We start from the raw sequence: 17,067 nt of genomic DNA on the forward strand, positions 1-17,067 counted from the left end.
GACCCTTTGACCTCTCCTTATTGCCCAGTTTGAGGATGATGGAGACATTTCCTCCTGGTTTGATCTGACTCCGTTGTTTCTTCCCTGAAGTCTGTGTCTGACTCGGGGTTCCCCTCTGACTTAAGCTAAGCAAATAAATAACCAGCTCGGGGATTATCTGGGATATCTGTAACCCGGGGTGGTAGGGGTCAGTCTGTCTCGGGGCTACAGAGCTCGGTCTCACTGTTTAATCCCTTTTAAACGGTCGCTACGCCTGTTCTCACTGCTCCTCTGCGGACCGGGGCTCCGACGTGCCCACCCACCGCCGGCAGGTGTCCTGTCTCCGCTCTATTCAGACCCTCCGCTTCCAGGTGGAGAGGGGGCTTCACGCTGTCCGCCGAAGCCCCCTGCATGCCTGGCAGACATGAGGGATGAAACGGGAGAGAGGAGAGCGTGCAGAAAGGATTGGGATGTAGCAAATGAGTCCATCAGAGCAGCTAATTGGGGTGGTCAACCTGAAAGTCCCGTCCTGTGGAGGGCCGAGTCGCGCTAAACAAAGAGAGATGATGGGAACACAGAGAGCTGATCCGTCTCTTTAAGCCGTGCTTTTGTTTTCTGCGGTTAGTTATTGTGTTAAATATGTTGCGGCGATAACTCCACGGTCACCTGCTTCAAGCTTCAGCCAAACTGCTTTACTGGAGATAAAGAAAAGAGAGCAGACGGCAGTGAGTTAAGAGGCAAATAGAGGTATGATGATGTAGTAAGAAGTAAAAGAAAGGTCATATAGATGTTGAGTTAGTGCCCGTCTACATCCGTGCTTCTTTTTACACGCGCACCTTTAAAATAAAGCAATTTCTGAGCTCTGAATCGAAGACAATCAACCCGAAATCAGGAGATTGGTTCTGATGGTTCAGCCTTATCAATCATCAGCTGAAAAGTGCATCAAATGAGCATTTTACACTTCATATATCTGTTGGACTGTTTGGCTATTAGTCCTCAAACTTGACACCCTTTCTCCAAATATAAAGTCACAGCTCTCTGCCTTTTGGAAGCTGTAACAACAGGTCGATTAATGGAGCACTAATCAAACTATATTGGTCATTTTGAGTAATTTTCTAATGAGAAATGAGGGAAAAAATGGATTTCAGTTTCTTAAACGGGAATATTTTCTGTTTCTTTTACTTCTCTGTGAAAAATCAACACATTAGGGGAGCATGTTCGGCTTTGGGAGACACTGATCGGCATGTTTCAGCACACAAATGATCGATTAATCGAGAAAATTAGCAGATCGATCCACATTAAAAGTAATCATTAGTCGCAGCTCTGTCGTATTCTGAACACACCTGAGTAAAGAATCTGCATCCCCACAGGATCAGATGAATCTCCCTCATCTTTCTTTTGCTCTACTGCTTTTTATTTCCTGAGCAAAATGTTTTTCAGAACAAGAGTCTCTCTTCCAAGTACAACACGTGTGCTTCAGTTCCTTTACCATAAAAATATGAGATAAGAAACTGAGCAGAGAGATGAAATGCAAGCTGGAGATCACACAAGTTACTTCAGTCAGATCAAGACAACGTTAACTGTCCAAAACCACCACAGCTGCAGGCAGCAGAGGTTCTGCAGGGAGCAGCCGGCTGCTGACAGTATCAAAGAGCCCACTTTAATAAACAGTAACAGAGCTGATCTCCTTCTCCTGTCCGACACCCCCCGCCTGCTCTCTCCTGGCGTCCCCAAGCTCCGTCTGATTAGGGCCGAAGCGCCGCTGAAGGAGCAGAATTTGTGTAAAAACCCCAGAGAGCCGTTTCTGATGTGATCAGCCGGGAATCAGAGCTCCCCCCCCTCCTCTGCTCTCTCCACAGCCCAACGTAATCCCATTGAGGGGGGAAGAAAGAAGCAGTCAGAGGCCTGGGAAAACCTGGAGAGTCCTGGAGAGGGGAGGGGCGGGGGTCAGCGGGCTCGTCGTCCCAATTAGCACAGGGCACCTTACCGGCTGGAGACATGCCAACGCTCGCTGGGCTTCTTAAGACGCTCTCCGGTGTCTGAAGAGAAGCTCTTATCAAAGGACACTGTCACAGCTTCATTCTCTCCGTCCCGTCAGCAGAGACGACACGTTTTATTATCAATCCACACTGTTCAGTAGGACAGCGTTGTGTCTTTGCTGGTTTGTTCTGTGTTTATTAGAGCTGGAAGAATCAGCTGATTGGAGAAAAAGTGAATCTGCAGCAACTCTGACAGCTGGATTAGTCGTTCAAGTCGGATCTCTGAGACAGAAGATGTTTGTTTAAACCTCTCAGATGATCTTGAGCTTTTCTTTGTCATAATAATTTAAACACAGTTTGGATTTTAACTGTTCACCCCAGCTGCCAGAATACAATGCTGGCAAACCACTGATACGTTCACATTGGTATGCATCATATGCCACGTACCATGTTGACATTTTCGAAAAGTTACAGCGAGGCTGATCTCAGGACAGTTTCCACTTGTGTTTTTGGTGACCAAAGCAGGTATTTAAAGACAAAACATGATCTTTTCCTGAAGCTAACTGAGTGTTTTCTGTGCCTAAACCTAACCAGACCATAAGCACGATGTACTAAAGCTAAAACGTGAAGTTGCAACATGAAGAAAAGTGTCAACAAACGACGGTTGTCTCAAACGTATAATGCCAATATTTATTCTGGCGCTTCGATTGGAATCATACAAGCAAACTGAACAGTCACATCAGGTATTCCTCACAATTTCCTGGCATTTTACAGATGACAGAATTTGGCAGATGAACTGATAATGACAAAGACTTACAGTTATGTTTTTATAAGGCTTCCTGATTGAAAACAAGCAGCCAGTTACCCAAAAATAGTTATTAATATTATTATTTAAAGACAGCTGAGGCATTTTTCTCCCGGGTTGTAAAAGGAACCCAAAAGTCAGACTGTAGTAAAAGTAAATGAGACATATATTTACATGTATATATATTCTGTTTACTGTCGACAGATTATCAGACTGGACAATGTTTTAAAAATCCAATTGCCAATACAATAAATCAATCCTTTCATGTCTCTTCTAATGTGATTAGAAGTTATTGCTGGATGCTGACAACACTCACAAATTAATATTACATATGTTATATGTGTCTTTCTGCAGACTCTTTCAATATAAAGCAATGAGAGTCTGTCTTCTCTCTGAAGACTCTTACATTGAAAAGCAGTTGGTCACGTGACTCGTGCGGCTCTGAGAAGGTGTGAAAGTTCTCATGGAGAGCAATAACCTGAGTGCACTGAATTTGACCAACGCGGGTTTTAGGGTAGGCGATTGTAAAAAGAAAAAAAAAATCCTCCTTTGCATTTTATTTGTAAAGCTGAGGGCCCCTCTACTCCATCTAATAGTCATTAGCTTTCATTACAAGCGTTTGAAGTAGAAGCTGCTCTTTGTCCCGCAGTGAAAGAGCCGCACAATGACTTCTGACACGGGCTCTGAGGAGAGCAGAGCGGCTCTGCTGTCTGGAGAGGAGAGTCTTTTCCTCGCAGGAAGCAGCAGTTCCTGTCCGTGTTGAGCAACAGAACATGTTGGAAATCTTTTTATGCGTCCTGGATGTTTATTGTCGTTGTTGTCTGTGCTTTTTATTCTGCCATCTTGGCCAGTGTTTAATAAATGTCAATGGGACTAAGCTGGTTAACGAATAAAATATACAATGAGACAAGAGAACAAACAGAAAGACGTTTGGGAGGGCTGGAATTGAGCCTCGACCGGAATTAGCCGGTTCCAAATGAATGCGTAATTTATCCAACGTGCGTCTTTTACGCACAAGAATGAAGTTAGTAAAATCGGGAAATTATGGATCAAATCTTTAAAACGCTGTCAGTCTGTCCATGATGATCAACATGAGAAACATTTATACTACTTTTCAACATAGATTATTGCAGAAGTCATTCTCGGTGTTCTTAAATCGGTATGTAGCTTTTAAAAAAGATCATTTTACGATTTTTTTACAACATCTCAGATTTACGCCGTTGTCGTTAAATACTTAAAAATCGATTTTAAGATACGATACCATCGGGCGACAACTACCTTCTCTTGATATGAACACGTATTTTTTTCTCTAACCCGTGTTAAAAACGGGATGTTTGTTTATGCGGTGCGGAGGCGCGGAGCCGCGTACAGGTGGCTAAACGACCGCACTTCTCACGCAGGTGGCACAAACGCAGCGACGTGCTACTTTTCCCATCTCGTTATAACGGGGTGAAATTTTCCAAGTATTTAAGTGGAACAGATTAGCTGAACACACAACGCTAATGCGAAACAAAATGGCCAATTAGTTTATTAATGAGCGGAGAGGGAGGTGAGAGGGAGAGCCCGAGCTGCAGCTGTCTGACCGATTAATCAACCTCAGGGAGGAAGATCTGAGGGCAGAGAGCAGATTTATAGCTAATTAAAGTCAGATGTTCAGAATTATGTCTGCTGATTCCTGTTTATCACCACGGCTGAAACGATTAGTCGACCAAAGGAACATTAATGGCCAACTTTTTGTCACTTTTTAAGCAAAAATGCCCAAATTCGCTGCTTCCAGCTTCTGAAATGTGATGATTTGCTGCTTTACTTTGTTAATTATGACAGTAAATGACGAGATTTGGATTTGGGAACATTTCAAGACGTCCTACAGGCTCTTTTTTTCACATCTTACTGACTAAAGAATTAGTTGATTATTCGTGATCGACCACAGCTGAAGAGATTTAGACTTTTCTGGGCATGTTTTAGCTCTGAACGTGATATTAATTACTGCAAACATTGTTATCAATATTTTGTGACGGGGCCTCACATTTCTGTAACATTATAAACATATTATTTGGATGTTTTTGGTTTAGTTTGTTAAGAGTGTAACATTATGTTCATTACTAAGTTTTGTATTTACCTCCAAGTCATTAGGAAGCACCAGAATAAGCTGAACTGCAGCTAATTTAATGCAGGAAGAGAATCAAGTTATCTGTCAAAACAAAAAGAGTAATCAAGATTGACAAAAAAGGCAGCAAATAAAATGAGTTCATTGGTCAAACATGAACGAGAAATGTAATTAAATTCCCTGCTATTCATGGGAACGTGAAATAAATGTCAACACACACTAAAGAAGAAATCGGAGAATTAGATATAACAAAATTCTTCTTCACATATGAACCAAAGTTGGTTTAAAGTCGTGGGAAGAGTTTAATTTAACTATTTTAATCACTGTGCAAATATTAATGTAGTTTAACTACCAGCAAGCTGCTGCTGATTAATACTGATTTAATTAATTGTAGTTTACTCCACAGTTTTTCTAATCTGTCATTTTTATATAATATATCTAATTTCCCAAGTAATCAGTTGGAGGTGGAACCTCCTGCAGCAGAAATTAAACTGAGGTCTGAAGCTCCAGGTGAGCTCTGCAGGAAAATTTAAAAATAATAATAAATAAAAATATGTCCTGCCTTCATTCAGCCACTGGGTGGCAGCATTGGACTAAAAACAACAAACCATCTTCAGTGAGCACGTTGTTTTTAGTGCAGTAAAGTCAGAAATCATCTCTCTTTGGAGGTTAAATGATAAATTACGCTAAAGGAAAACAGCTGCTGGTGAGAGAGATGTAACATTTAAAAAAAGATCAATATAAAGAATACAAATATAAAAAATAATAAAAAAAAAAATCATATTAAAAGTAATAAATAAATAAATATATAATAAATAATACCAAAATTAAATCATGTTAAAAAGTAAAACATAAATAAATATATAATAAATAATAAAAAACATTAAATTATGTTAGAAAGTAAAAAAAAGTTTTTAAAAAATGAAAATAAGATAAAATGAAAATAAATAAATAAAATGAAAATAAATCAATTTTAAATAAGAATAAAATTAACTTAAAAACATAAAACATATTTTTTTAAATATGTGAGGTTTCCTCTCTTCAGGCCACTAACACTGTAAAAACTGTTTGATAAAATATAAATCTATTCAGAGCTTTTTCATTGTCACTGTTCAAATTCCTATATAAGGTTAATTTACTGTTAACACGCTCATTAACACGCATCACATGTTGTTAACAGAGTGACCACCAGAGGGCAGCACTCGTGCAACACTGACCCACCTGTCTTCAGAGGGCCCTCACACTTCCTGTCAGCACTGTGGATGATTCACTGCAGACAAACTTACAGAATGTTGCTTTTATTTTCAACATAGAACTTTTGGACAGACCTGTTACAGAAGAGTTGTACTGATTATAATTTAAGAAGACGAGAGTTAGAAGAAATCTGATATTCATGATGAGCCTGATGTGTTTTATTTGTTTTCATCCAGGTTAGAAGTCAGACTGGATGATCTTGGTGTCATTAAGTGACTTTGTTTTTTGAATCCACAGCTCTAAATTTGTTTCTACAATTTGCTCTGACGCATTAAATAATAACTATGTGTGTTTCTTCTTGTTTCTTAAATCAAAATTGTAGTTTTTCGTGTCACCAGTTGCCAGAATTTAACAACACCATGAAATCTGAGTTTTTACCCAAACATGATAAAAACAATATTCTTCACATTTTCACTGCATTAATAAGATGTGTGTGGTTGAGTGTTTCTCTGAGGCTTTTTCCTCCAAGAATGATAATATTTTTATGAGGAAATTAAAATACTAATTAACTCGTTTTATTATGTCTCTCACACAGAAACGTGGGCCGCGTGTTGCACCGCGGAGCGGCTCAAATAAAGAGGAACGCGTCCTGTTCAACCTCGTCACCATCTCTCAGTTTACTTAATCAGTCACTGTGTAACCAAACCTTTTCTCCTCCACTCTTATTAATAAATAATCTGAAGAATTGTGATTCCAGTGTGATTCACAGAGGACATAAATCTCATCATATCAAAATCTGGGTTTAGATTGTCACGTACGCGCCCCTAAAATGAGGATTTTCACAATAAAAGAGGTTTTACGCACAGATCTGATCAGCAGCGGAACAACATCAGAAACACTGCTTTGTTTTTCTTTGTTTTTCTTTCTTTTTTTTGCGGGTCTGGCCACATATTAACCAGCAGCCACCCGGGTCAGTGCGTAAAGGCCCCGCAGGGCTTCATCATTAAACTGGCGCGGCTCGGTCAGCCCTCCGGTTCCTTCCTCTGAACTGAGGGTGGAGAGTTTAAATATAAATTCCAGCGACTCCTGAGAATGTTTGATCAGTCTCTGCTTCATACGGTTATTAACTTGTGTTTGATTTGATTATAATATGACCTTTTCTTGTTTCGGGAAGGACGCGCAGACTAATGAACAGATCTTTTTTGTCCTGGTGCAAAATAACTCCACAGCAACATGTTGACGCACGCGTTTTTAATGAGATTAGAATCATTCACAGGTTTATTTTATTCAACAGTGGCTCCAGTGAGTCCTGCAGTTTCCGGGAAAAATGTGATCTGTCCGCAGAATAATTCTAATTATTTAAAAAAATGATGCTTAAAGAGAGAAATAAGGAGATTTTTGGGGGGACAAGTCTTTTAGGAGCCTTTAGCTCTAAACGCTCTAATCAACAACTTGTTTTACCTCATAATTTCCACCGGTAATGATTTTCTAATGCAACCTCCGCGCAAACGAGCGCATTAAGAGGATAATTATTAACTTGGTTAGTGCAGCTTGGAAGCGGAGCGCCGAGGGGATTCAGCTCCCAAACACAATTACCTGCTGCTTCCTCCTGCAGGAGCCGAGCGCTCCCACAGAGGACGAGCTCCGGCTCCGATCTGCGTTTTATTAAAACGTTCAGGCGTCAAACTCGATTCAGAACAACTGATTTGATTCTAATTGATGCATCTGAGAAGTCTGAAGGGAAGTTTGTGTCTTTGAATAAGTAAAACTCACATAAATGTTTGTTTTTTAATGTTTCTGTTTGTGTGTTTGTAATATTACCGTTTCTTTGCTCTTTCCCGAACAAAAAAAACAAATAAAATAATATTAAAATATGCATATACATGACGTTCATTCTATTACAGCTATTGATATTATTATTATGATCAATATGTTTTGCATTTATAGCGCGAGAAATAAGTGATAAATAAAAAATGTCCATAAAGAAATCTTTATTTCCTGATTCAGCGTGTATAAAACACACACACACACACTCCCACACACACAGTAATACAACGAATTACAAATAAAACTAATCAATAAAGATGATCAACTGTTTTATTTTTATGGGATTGAAGAAAATTAAAAAATGGTGCTTCTGTTTTTTTTTTTTATCTTTGGTGAAAGTTCACCTGAGCGCAAAATGTGCTTCAGCAGCGGGAGAGAAAATGAAGTTACAGGCCCGTCGGTGCTCTGGTGAACACGTCCAGCGTCACTTTAAATTACATGGGAGGATTTTTTTTAAGTGTACTATCTGTTAAACCAGGTAATTTAACTGTGTGGAGGAGTGAAACACGTCCAGGAACAACAACCACAACCCTGGTGAGGTTTCCACTCGTGTCCATGAGACTCTCCTCTGACCCCGCGCCTCCGTGTCAGCGTCACCTCTGGAGAATTTCCTGGCTGACTGAAGTTTCGCCGCTCGGCCCCCTCCGGCGGGTTGTTTCCCCTCCCGAACACCGACATATTACGGGCTGAATAGGACGCACAATGAGCCATTAATTGGAGCACACATGTTTTCTCAGCGTGCCTCTGTAACTAAGCTGCCCTCGCCGGGGCCCCCGTGTCGATCTATGAAGCAGGTACTTGAATGAGGAAGACCTATTGGCAGGTGCTCTGGTCCAATCAGCTCGCTCCCGTGCGCGGCGTCGAGACGCACTGAAAGGTTGGAGGCGCTTTGACTCGGTGCGCAGAAACCCTCTGAGTCCACGGATCGGGCTCATTTGCAGCTCTGTTGAGTTCTGTAGCAGCATCTCCTCCAGGACGAGCCCGCGCAGACACGAACCCGCAGACCGTCCTCAGCGCTCCACCTGTGGTCATGACGCGCCTCTGAGAGGGAGCTTTACTTCTTTCCCCCACAGCGACAGATTTCTTCTCTTCTGGTCTCGTTTTGCCTCCCAGAGATGATGTTTTCGTCTGCAGGGAAGCGCTGCTTCACGATAGAGTCTCTGGTCGCCAAGGAGAACCCTCTGACGGCCGAGGATCCGATCCGTCCCACGGCTCTAAGTTACTCCAACCCGACGACGGATGCCTTAATGAACAGCTACCAGGGGCCACCGGCCCGGTCCCTCTACCAGACCCCGGACCTGGTGTTCCCAGAGACGGTCGGCCACCCCTCCCTCACCGTGGCTCCACACCAGCTCGGAGGCTCCCACCTACAGCATCCGCACTTCTTCGGGACGCAACACCGAGACCCGCTCAACTTCTACCCCTGGGTGCTCCGGAACAGGTTCTTTGGACACAGGTTTCAAGGTAAAAAAAAAAGAAATGCAAAGACGCAGATTTTTATTCCACTTGAAGACGTGCGCAATAATTAATTATCCTCTCAAGCCAAACAATTAAAGTAATTCTAGACTCATAATAAACTAGATTTAGGAAGAAGAATTGTGTTCATTTCTCATCTCATTGAAGCCATCAGATCGATCAGTCCTTCATATTTCATCGCCACGACACGACTGTGAACATTTGTGCCACAGCTCGCATTAAACGAGCAGGCCGCCGGCTGCGCTGCTCTCATGTTCCCGCTCTCCCTGCGCCCTGCAGCGGCTCTCACACAGCCGCACAGCAGCGAGAAGATAAGCGCTGATTTTATTTCCTTTTTTTTTCCCCCCATTCATGAAAACTCGCCCTGGGTCAGACTACAGGTTTTTTTTCTAAAGATCTGGCACAACAGCCAGGCCGAGGAGACCAAACAGATCAAGTCCAGGATAATAAAGTCGGTTTAATGGGAACAGAAGGATTTACGCGCAGCCTGCAGTGATTTATTCACCGGACCGAGCTGAGCGCACAGAGGAGCCAACATGGCACAACCCAAACTGCGCATGTGTTTTTATCGACTTATACAATAAAGACAGAATGATGCCAGTTTTTAATACATTGCACGAAATTATTAGTTAGTTTTTTCCTGTGATTTTTAAAAAGAATATCTAATTTTGTCTTCTGGTTGGACAGAAACGAAGGAAACAGTTTAAATAATCAGTTTATAATTAAAAAGGAGAAAATTAGTTTGTTCAATTATAAAATCGGAGAGAAAACAAACAGTATTCTGGATGTTTCAGCGACACATAAACATTTAATAATGGAGAATATTTTGCAGTTTCTCTTTCCTGACGAAATATTGGGAAGAATTAAAAGATAATTGTAAGTGTGAACAAATATTATTGCTGCAATAACACAAATATTTAAATATATTTAAAAACATTTTGATGCAAATTAAGCTACAATGTATAATTGTGTATCCGACTGATACGTGTATTTTACAGGTTTGTGTCAGATCCACATTTTTAGTTTCCAAAACTAGAACCGAGCACGTTTGCTTCATTTATTTCAATTAAAAGAAAAACATACCAACCTTCAAAAAAATAACCGTCAGGTCTACAAAACATTTTTTATCGGGCTTGTTCACAGTTTTACAAATTATTTAGGCATTCTGGGACACGAGTTTAATAACATTCAAATTAAATGTGTCGCATAATTTTTTTTGTGCACCAGAAATAATCACAGAACACAAAATAATAATGAAAGATAAGTCACAGAAGTGTGTTTGTCTCCGTGTCAATGCGCGATATTCAGACGGATTTCATGGCGTCATGTGCGTAAAATAATCAAATTAAATTATGATTGAACTGTGAGGCTGATACAGAAATAAAACAGCAGGTCGGGTTTCACTTCAGAAATTAAATAACATATATATTATTTTTCTATTCTTATAAATATTAAACTCCCACATTTTATTTTCCACTCTTTTAAATAATACCTTTCCAGACGACATGTTGCTGGAGGTGTGATAATGACGCCGCAGCATCACTTCCTCACACCACAGCAGAGTGTTTGGACCTATTAACGCTGTTCACACTGTTTCTGATGAGGCAGCCGCCACACACACCTGACCGGTCCAGTCGGAACCAGGTGTTCCAGCTCCACCCTCACCTTCACCACCTTCGTTGTTTCTCTTCCAAGGTAACGACGTGTCCCAGGACAGCCTGCTGCTCCACGGTCCCTTCGCCAGGAAGCCCAAACGCATCCGGACCGCCTTCTCGCCCTCCCAGCTCCTCCGGCTGGAGCGAGCCTTCGAGAAGAACCACTACGTGGTCGGAGCCGAGAGGAAGCAGCTGGCGAACAGCTTGAGTTTATCCGAGACGCAGGTGAGCTGATGGTTAAAGTCCTTCACTTTCAAAGCATCAAACGAATCGAGTGTATCAATTAATATTCACATAACGCAACTTGTGCGTAATTGATTGGCACAAAGCTCAGAAGCAGCATTTATCCGAACAGCTGACTCGGCAGAACCTCTTCATGTTCTCCATTAAGAAGCCTAATGGACTCATTAAACATCAGCATCGATCAAATGTACACTCTTTAATCTTAAACACCTTTAACTGAACCCTCAGCAGCTCTGATTTATAGAAATACATACAAATAAATGTCTTCTTTTTGGTGTCACCGCTGCCGGATCAGTTCATCTGTAATTCCCTCCGTCATTAAAGGAGCAGTTTGTGGAAATTCAACTGAGAATTTCAATGAGTAATAACAGAAACTCAGAAACATTTTTTTTTGTTCGCATCGCCGAATAAACAAGCTGTTCTCAGAGGAAACACTGTCTGGAGCCAGAGAGGTGGCAGGGTCCGCCACTTACAAACACAATAAAACGGGTTTGATTTTATCGAGTCATGAAAAGAAGAGGTTTTTTTTTATTTATTTAATTTTATTTAGGCATAAAAAAGTGAATGAAGCTTTTTCACCCCTGACCAAAATGTACGCCCCGAAAACTACGTACTGCACCTTTAACAATGTAACAACCATATTTAGCATCATGATAATTTATATTCAGATAATTCATGATATGTAAATAATAATAAACCAAAGATTAAAGATATTAACCGATATTAACAATTACAGCCGTTTAAATAAAACTTGCAGCGATTAATCTGTAATTTTGCTGCTTTAAATTAAATTATTATTATTATTATTATTATAATTATTATTATTATTACTGACTCTGCAGTATCAGGAGTTCACCTCATTTTAGTCTATTATCTTTATATTTACTGATATTTCCATGTGACATTTCTCTAGCTAACTATTTTGGGAAAAAATCAGGAAAATGCTTGGGATGTATCTTAAACTAAACATGTAAAATAATATAAAATAGTAATCAATTATCCCCCAAACATCCCAAAAAACACCCATCCAACCAGATTAATTTATTTTATGCATAATGAGAAAATGGAGAAAAATGTAGCTAACTGTCTGTACCAGAAACAGTCTCACCACTTTGATTTTATTGTCTATATAATTACATTTTTGCCTGATTTCTCGCGATATTTCACAGCAACCATTCGATTCTGGACTATAAGGGAAAAGAAGGTTGTAGAAATGCTGCCGTGAGAAAATAAATGATGTTAAAACAAAAGCTCAGCATTTGACAAATGATAAAATGGCACACCTGTCTGTTTCCTGCCTCTGTAGAAACATTTGGACCAGCGGACTGACAAAGTCAGCGGTTATAAAAATGCCTTTTTTTTCTCAGTATCACCCCGAGCAGCTGAAGGGAAACAGTCAAACTGTGAGATGATGATTATTTCTCTCTTGCTTTTAGATAAACTAACAAAAAATACTGGAACTAGTCCAGTTGTTTGTGGCTCTTTGAGAGTTTCAGCAAAACTGTTTTTACAACGTAGAGTGAGTATGAGCGCTGTGCTGCTATTTTGAAAATGCATCCCGGCCACGTATATATTCCATATCATATTCCAAGGTCACACTAGCGTCGGTCAGGAAGCTATTAAACCCGGCTGACCTTTCCAGGACATTAATGCATCCTCGGTTATATAAACACGAGGGGCGAGAAGTCGTTGTTAGTTTGTTTAACCAGGAATCCTTTAAAATAAACATTTCTGCAGAATAAATGTAAAAAAAAACCCAGCAGGGATCAGATTGAAGGAGATAAACCATTTATGTGACGGTGGATTGAGAATACAATCAAATCTTTAGTTTTAAATGTAGAAATTGATGCACGGATTGTGAAATTCATTTTTTATTTCATTTTATTTTGACTTGAAGTGTTTTCCATACGAACCGGCACGCGTTCGTCGTCGCAAAAATCAAAGGTAGAGCCAAAAATATCAGCCGATTCGTTGATCGGTCAAACTGCAGGACGCTGTGAAGCATTTCTGATAATCGATTCACGGTTTCAGTCATTTGTCGAGCAGAATCTACGACGTTTTCATGACGCAAGTGTCAGAATCTAATATAACAAGACATTAACACGGCAGGTTTTTGGCATCCGATGGCGTCAGCTTGGACTTTGTACATTTTCTGACATTTTATAGTTGAAGCAGTTCATCGATTATGTGAGAAAAACACTCAGCGGATTAATAGATAATGAAAATAATGGTTCATTTCTAAAAACAGACACGTATTGACCCAGAACCCGTGAACTTAAACACATCGTTTATGTTATCGGCGACACCCGAGTGTGAAAAGTCAAAGGAATTCTTAAAAACTTGTGTCTGACGTGGATTCTTCCCCACATTTAAACACTTAAAAGTTCACAAGTTCTGTCCATCCTCAGTGTTTGAGCACCGGAGGCTTCAAGTGTCAACATCACACTTGAATACCGGCCCACGATTGGCTGGCAAATGCAGTTTGTGATGTCACAAATCATGCTGGTAGGCCCGCCTCTTAAAATCAGAGAGAAAATGCACATCAGGAACAAGAAGGAAAAGGTTTTACATCGGAGGTGGGCTTTAAAATGAGTGACCACCTGTGTGCATCCTCATCTTTAAACCCTGCCCGTGTGTCTGTGCAGGTGAAGGTGTGGTTCCAGAACAGGCGGACTAAGTACAAGCGGCAGAAGCTGGAGGAGGAGGGACCCGACAGCCAGCAGAAGAAGAAGGGGAACCACCACATCAACAGATGGCGCATCGCCACCAAGCAGGCCAGCTCCGAGGACATAGACGTCACCTCAGAGGACTGAAAGAGAAAAAAAACACACAACCTCCGACCCCGAACCCTGCGTCTCCTTCTGACGCACCAGAGGACCAACCGCTATTTATTATGTAATATCATTAAGTATAATTAGACCCGTTAGAGGACTGCTGCGCATCTCTTCATCGAGGTGTTTGTACTCTGTGACACTGGGAGAAGAAAAAGAAAGAATTATTTAATGACGTCCGTCGTGAACGTCTCCGGACGAGGAGACGCATCGTTTAATGAATCTTTGGTGTGACGACTGAAGACGAAGAGAGAAACAACGTCAACCTCTATCATAGTGTTTGTTTTTTGTTTGTTTTTTGTTTTTTTTAAATTGTACATAGGCCACGCATAAAAGTTGTTTTTGAAAAGAAGGCTATTTGTTTCATTAAAAGCTGTTTTTAAACCACCTGCTTAGGTCATTAACACCTCGTCGCGCAGCACCAACCCGTGAGCCACGTTAATTTAAAAGCTCGCGCTCGTTGTGGCACGATTTCGAGTCGGAGGGGACGAGCCAGAAGAACAAAAGCGGGGAAACGAAGCACGTGTGGGAGAAGATCCGCGGTTCCCTATAATGAAGATTCATCCCCACAGAGAGGTGATTCACGAGCAGCTGTGCGTGACTCTGGGACAGACGAGAAGCTGCAGAGACCTCTGGCGTCAGGGGCGAGTTGTGCCACATAATAAAAAAAAAAAAAAAGAAAAGAACAAAAGCAGCCCCACAGATTTGTGCTTCTTCTGCCAACGTGTAATTACAGAAAAAAAAAAAAAAAGATGTTTTAGAAATAAAAAGAAAAGATATTTCTCTCATGAGAAATGTACATTTTTCTGTCTACACCAGGTGCTTGATTTGTTCACCCTGACAGCCATGTTAGAGTCAGGCAGGGTTTCCTCTTGTATAGAAAAAAAAAAAAGCCATTACAGCGGCAGGTTTCACTCATTAGTCGCTTCCCCTCTCCCGGCTCGAGCTGCATGTGCAGATCAGTGTGAGGCATGCTGCTGCAGTGTTTGATTGGAATGAAAACGACCTGCAGACACTCGAGCCTCCCCGGCGCAGGGGAGCGGGCGAGCACTCTGAGCCGAGAGGGATTTTATTGTTTTGTGCTTTTAAAAAAGAAAAACCCTGAAAATTTGGAGGAGTGTCTGTGTGAGGTGGCAGGAGTGTTGCAGGGACAGTTGCACAGGTGTCAGGTGTGTTGTACCTATTTCCTCCAAATTCCAGCAGCAAAAGGAGGAGGAGGAGGAGGAGAAGGAGGAGGAGGGGGGGCACAGAGATGATTCCCATTCCAGAGGGAGCGACCTCTGGAACAAAAAGAGAAAAAAAGAGGGGAAAGTAGGTACTATTGTGCGGCGGCTCTTTCACCAAAGCGCCTCAGTAATCACCTGTCAAAAGAAACGGAAGGAATCTCCTCCTAATGACCCCGAGAGGCTTCAGAGAAGAGCCCTGACGTCTGACCCCTCACGTCTTGTTTTGTGAGCTAAGTGACAGAAAAGACAAGCAAGGGAGGGAGGGAGGGAGGAGGCGTGAAAGTCAAATACGGTGCAGAGTTTTTTTTTTTTACAAAAGGCCGACTAAACGTCAAGACATCTGCAGTCGCCTTGTTTTGAGTTTCCTTCAGGACATCCTATACTCACTGCAGGTGCAAATGCACGTGAGAGGAGATTCAGCATTCCTTAATGTCCAAATAAACAGCATGAGAGGTGGGACTTAAAGGGGCAGTTCACAAAATACAGATTTGCGCGGTTGTTTTGGAGATGCATCAGCTCGACAAAAATGACGGTCGGCGTCAATAGTTGCTGCGTGGAACAAGTCGAAAGAAGATCACGGAGACGTTTTCGGTTCGAGGCGTTCAAATGTATGATTTGGCGGCAACGAGAAGCGCCATCTTCTTCCATTGCATTGGAGAGAGAAGGCAGACATCTCTAAGGCAGCTCACCGTGACACTGAGAAGCCCTCTGAGGTTCGGGCCCATCGCATGTTGGGTCAGGCAGAAGGTCAACATGACTAACGAGAGCCACACCTCTCATTCGTCTGCTAGAAAAAACACTTAAGGGGGGGAAAAAAAAATCACACCTGTCTCCCTAAACGCCGTGTCTCCTGTCGCCTGAGTCAGCAGAGCGGAGAGTTCAGGAGGAAGTCTCTACGGAGAGCAGCGGAGCGCCGAACAGGCCGAGAGGGGGAACGAGTCTCCAGATCCCCGCTGCTGCTGCTGCTGCGAAGACAACCGGTTTTCATCATCATCATCATCATCGTCGTCGTGGCGGGCTTTGATTACTTGTTGTCTGCCTCTTTTCTCACCTAGCAGCACAAGACGCACGTGTTTTATTGTTGGTTTTAAAGTCGCGTGTCGAGTTGATAAATCATGCGGCGTAGTCACAGCTGCCACATTGCATCAGTTTCAGCCGAGCAGCGGGAGGCTCGCCGAATCACAAACTCACAGCCCAATTACCCAAAGAAGAAGACGACGGATTATTATTGTTCGGAATCATTTTTTGGGTGAAATGACAAAACAGTGGCAGTCTGAGCACTGCGGACCGTGACTGGAATGACTCCAATGACCCAATTAGAGACATTTGAATAAGATTTCTGACACCAGTAATGAATCTGCAGCATGTTAAATCTCGAGGTGACGTTTTCTGTAAAACTCTCAGCGTTCCAGGGTGAAACTCGAGCCAAATGTGACGCCGGTATCAACAAATGAAACCTGCAATAATAACGATAATAAAAGCAGATCTGATGTATCTCTTTGAGTGTGTGGGGGTTTTGTGTTTGTGTTGTCTCGCCCGGGTTTGTGTGCAACAGCTTCCACCTTCCAGCATCCTTCCCCTCCGATCCCGGCGTGTGGCTTCTTGTCGAACTCGCGTCTCCTCGCAGCCTACCGTGCCGGGTTCCCTCGGCAACCGCGCAAACACGTTAATCACAGAGATCGTGACGCGAGATAACACGCGAGGAAAGAAGGTTTATATAAATCAAGTTAAAAAAAAGAAGAGAA

The 17,067-nt window shown here is 41.9% G+C and overlaps 1 protein-coding gene across 1 annotated transcript; it reads left to right on the forward strand.

The window, feature by feature from the left end:
- The first annotated feature begins 8,637 nt into the window (after positions 1-8,637).
- On the forward strand, positions 8,638-14,779 carry emx1 (empty spiracles homeobox 1). The gene is made up of 3 exons (XM_030392407.1): positions 8,638-9,355; positions 11,063-11,247; positions 13,911-14,779. The coding sequence occupies exons 1-3, from the start codon at positions 9,007-9,009 to the stop codon at positions 14,076-14,078; spliced, it is 702 nt and encodes a 233-aa protein (XP_030248267.1). The 5' UTR covers positions 8,638-9,006; the 3' UTR covers positions 14,079-14,779.
- Positions 14,780-17,067: the final 2,288 nt, after the last annotated feature.

This window comes from Sparus aurata, chromosome 16 (assembly GCF_900880675.1).
Source record: "Sparus aurata chromosome 16, fSpaAur1.1, whole genome shotgun sequence".
Lineage (NCBI taxonomy): Eukaryota > Metazoa > Chordata > Actinopteri > Spariformes > Sparidae > Sparus > Sparus aurata.

Excerpts from the sequence above, each read along its gene's own strand:
- emx1 (XM_030392407.1), top strand. The coding sequence starts at position 9,007 with ATGATGTTTTCGTCTGCAGGGAAGCGCTGCTTCACGATAGAGTCTCTG. Across the intron at positions 9,356-11,062 it reads CTTTGGACACAGGTTTCAAG|GTAACGACGTGTCCCAGGAC; the intron begins GTAAAAAAAAAA and ends TTCTCTTCCAAG. Across the intron at positions 11,248-13,910 it reads TGAGTTTATCCGAGACGCAG|GTGAAGGTGTGGTTCCAGAA; the intron begins GTGAGCTGATGG and ends GTGTCTGTGCAG.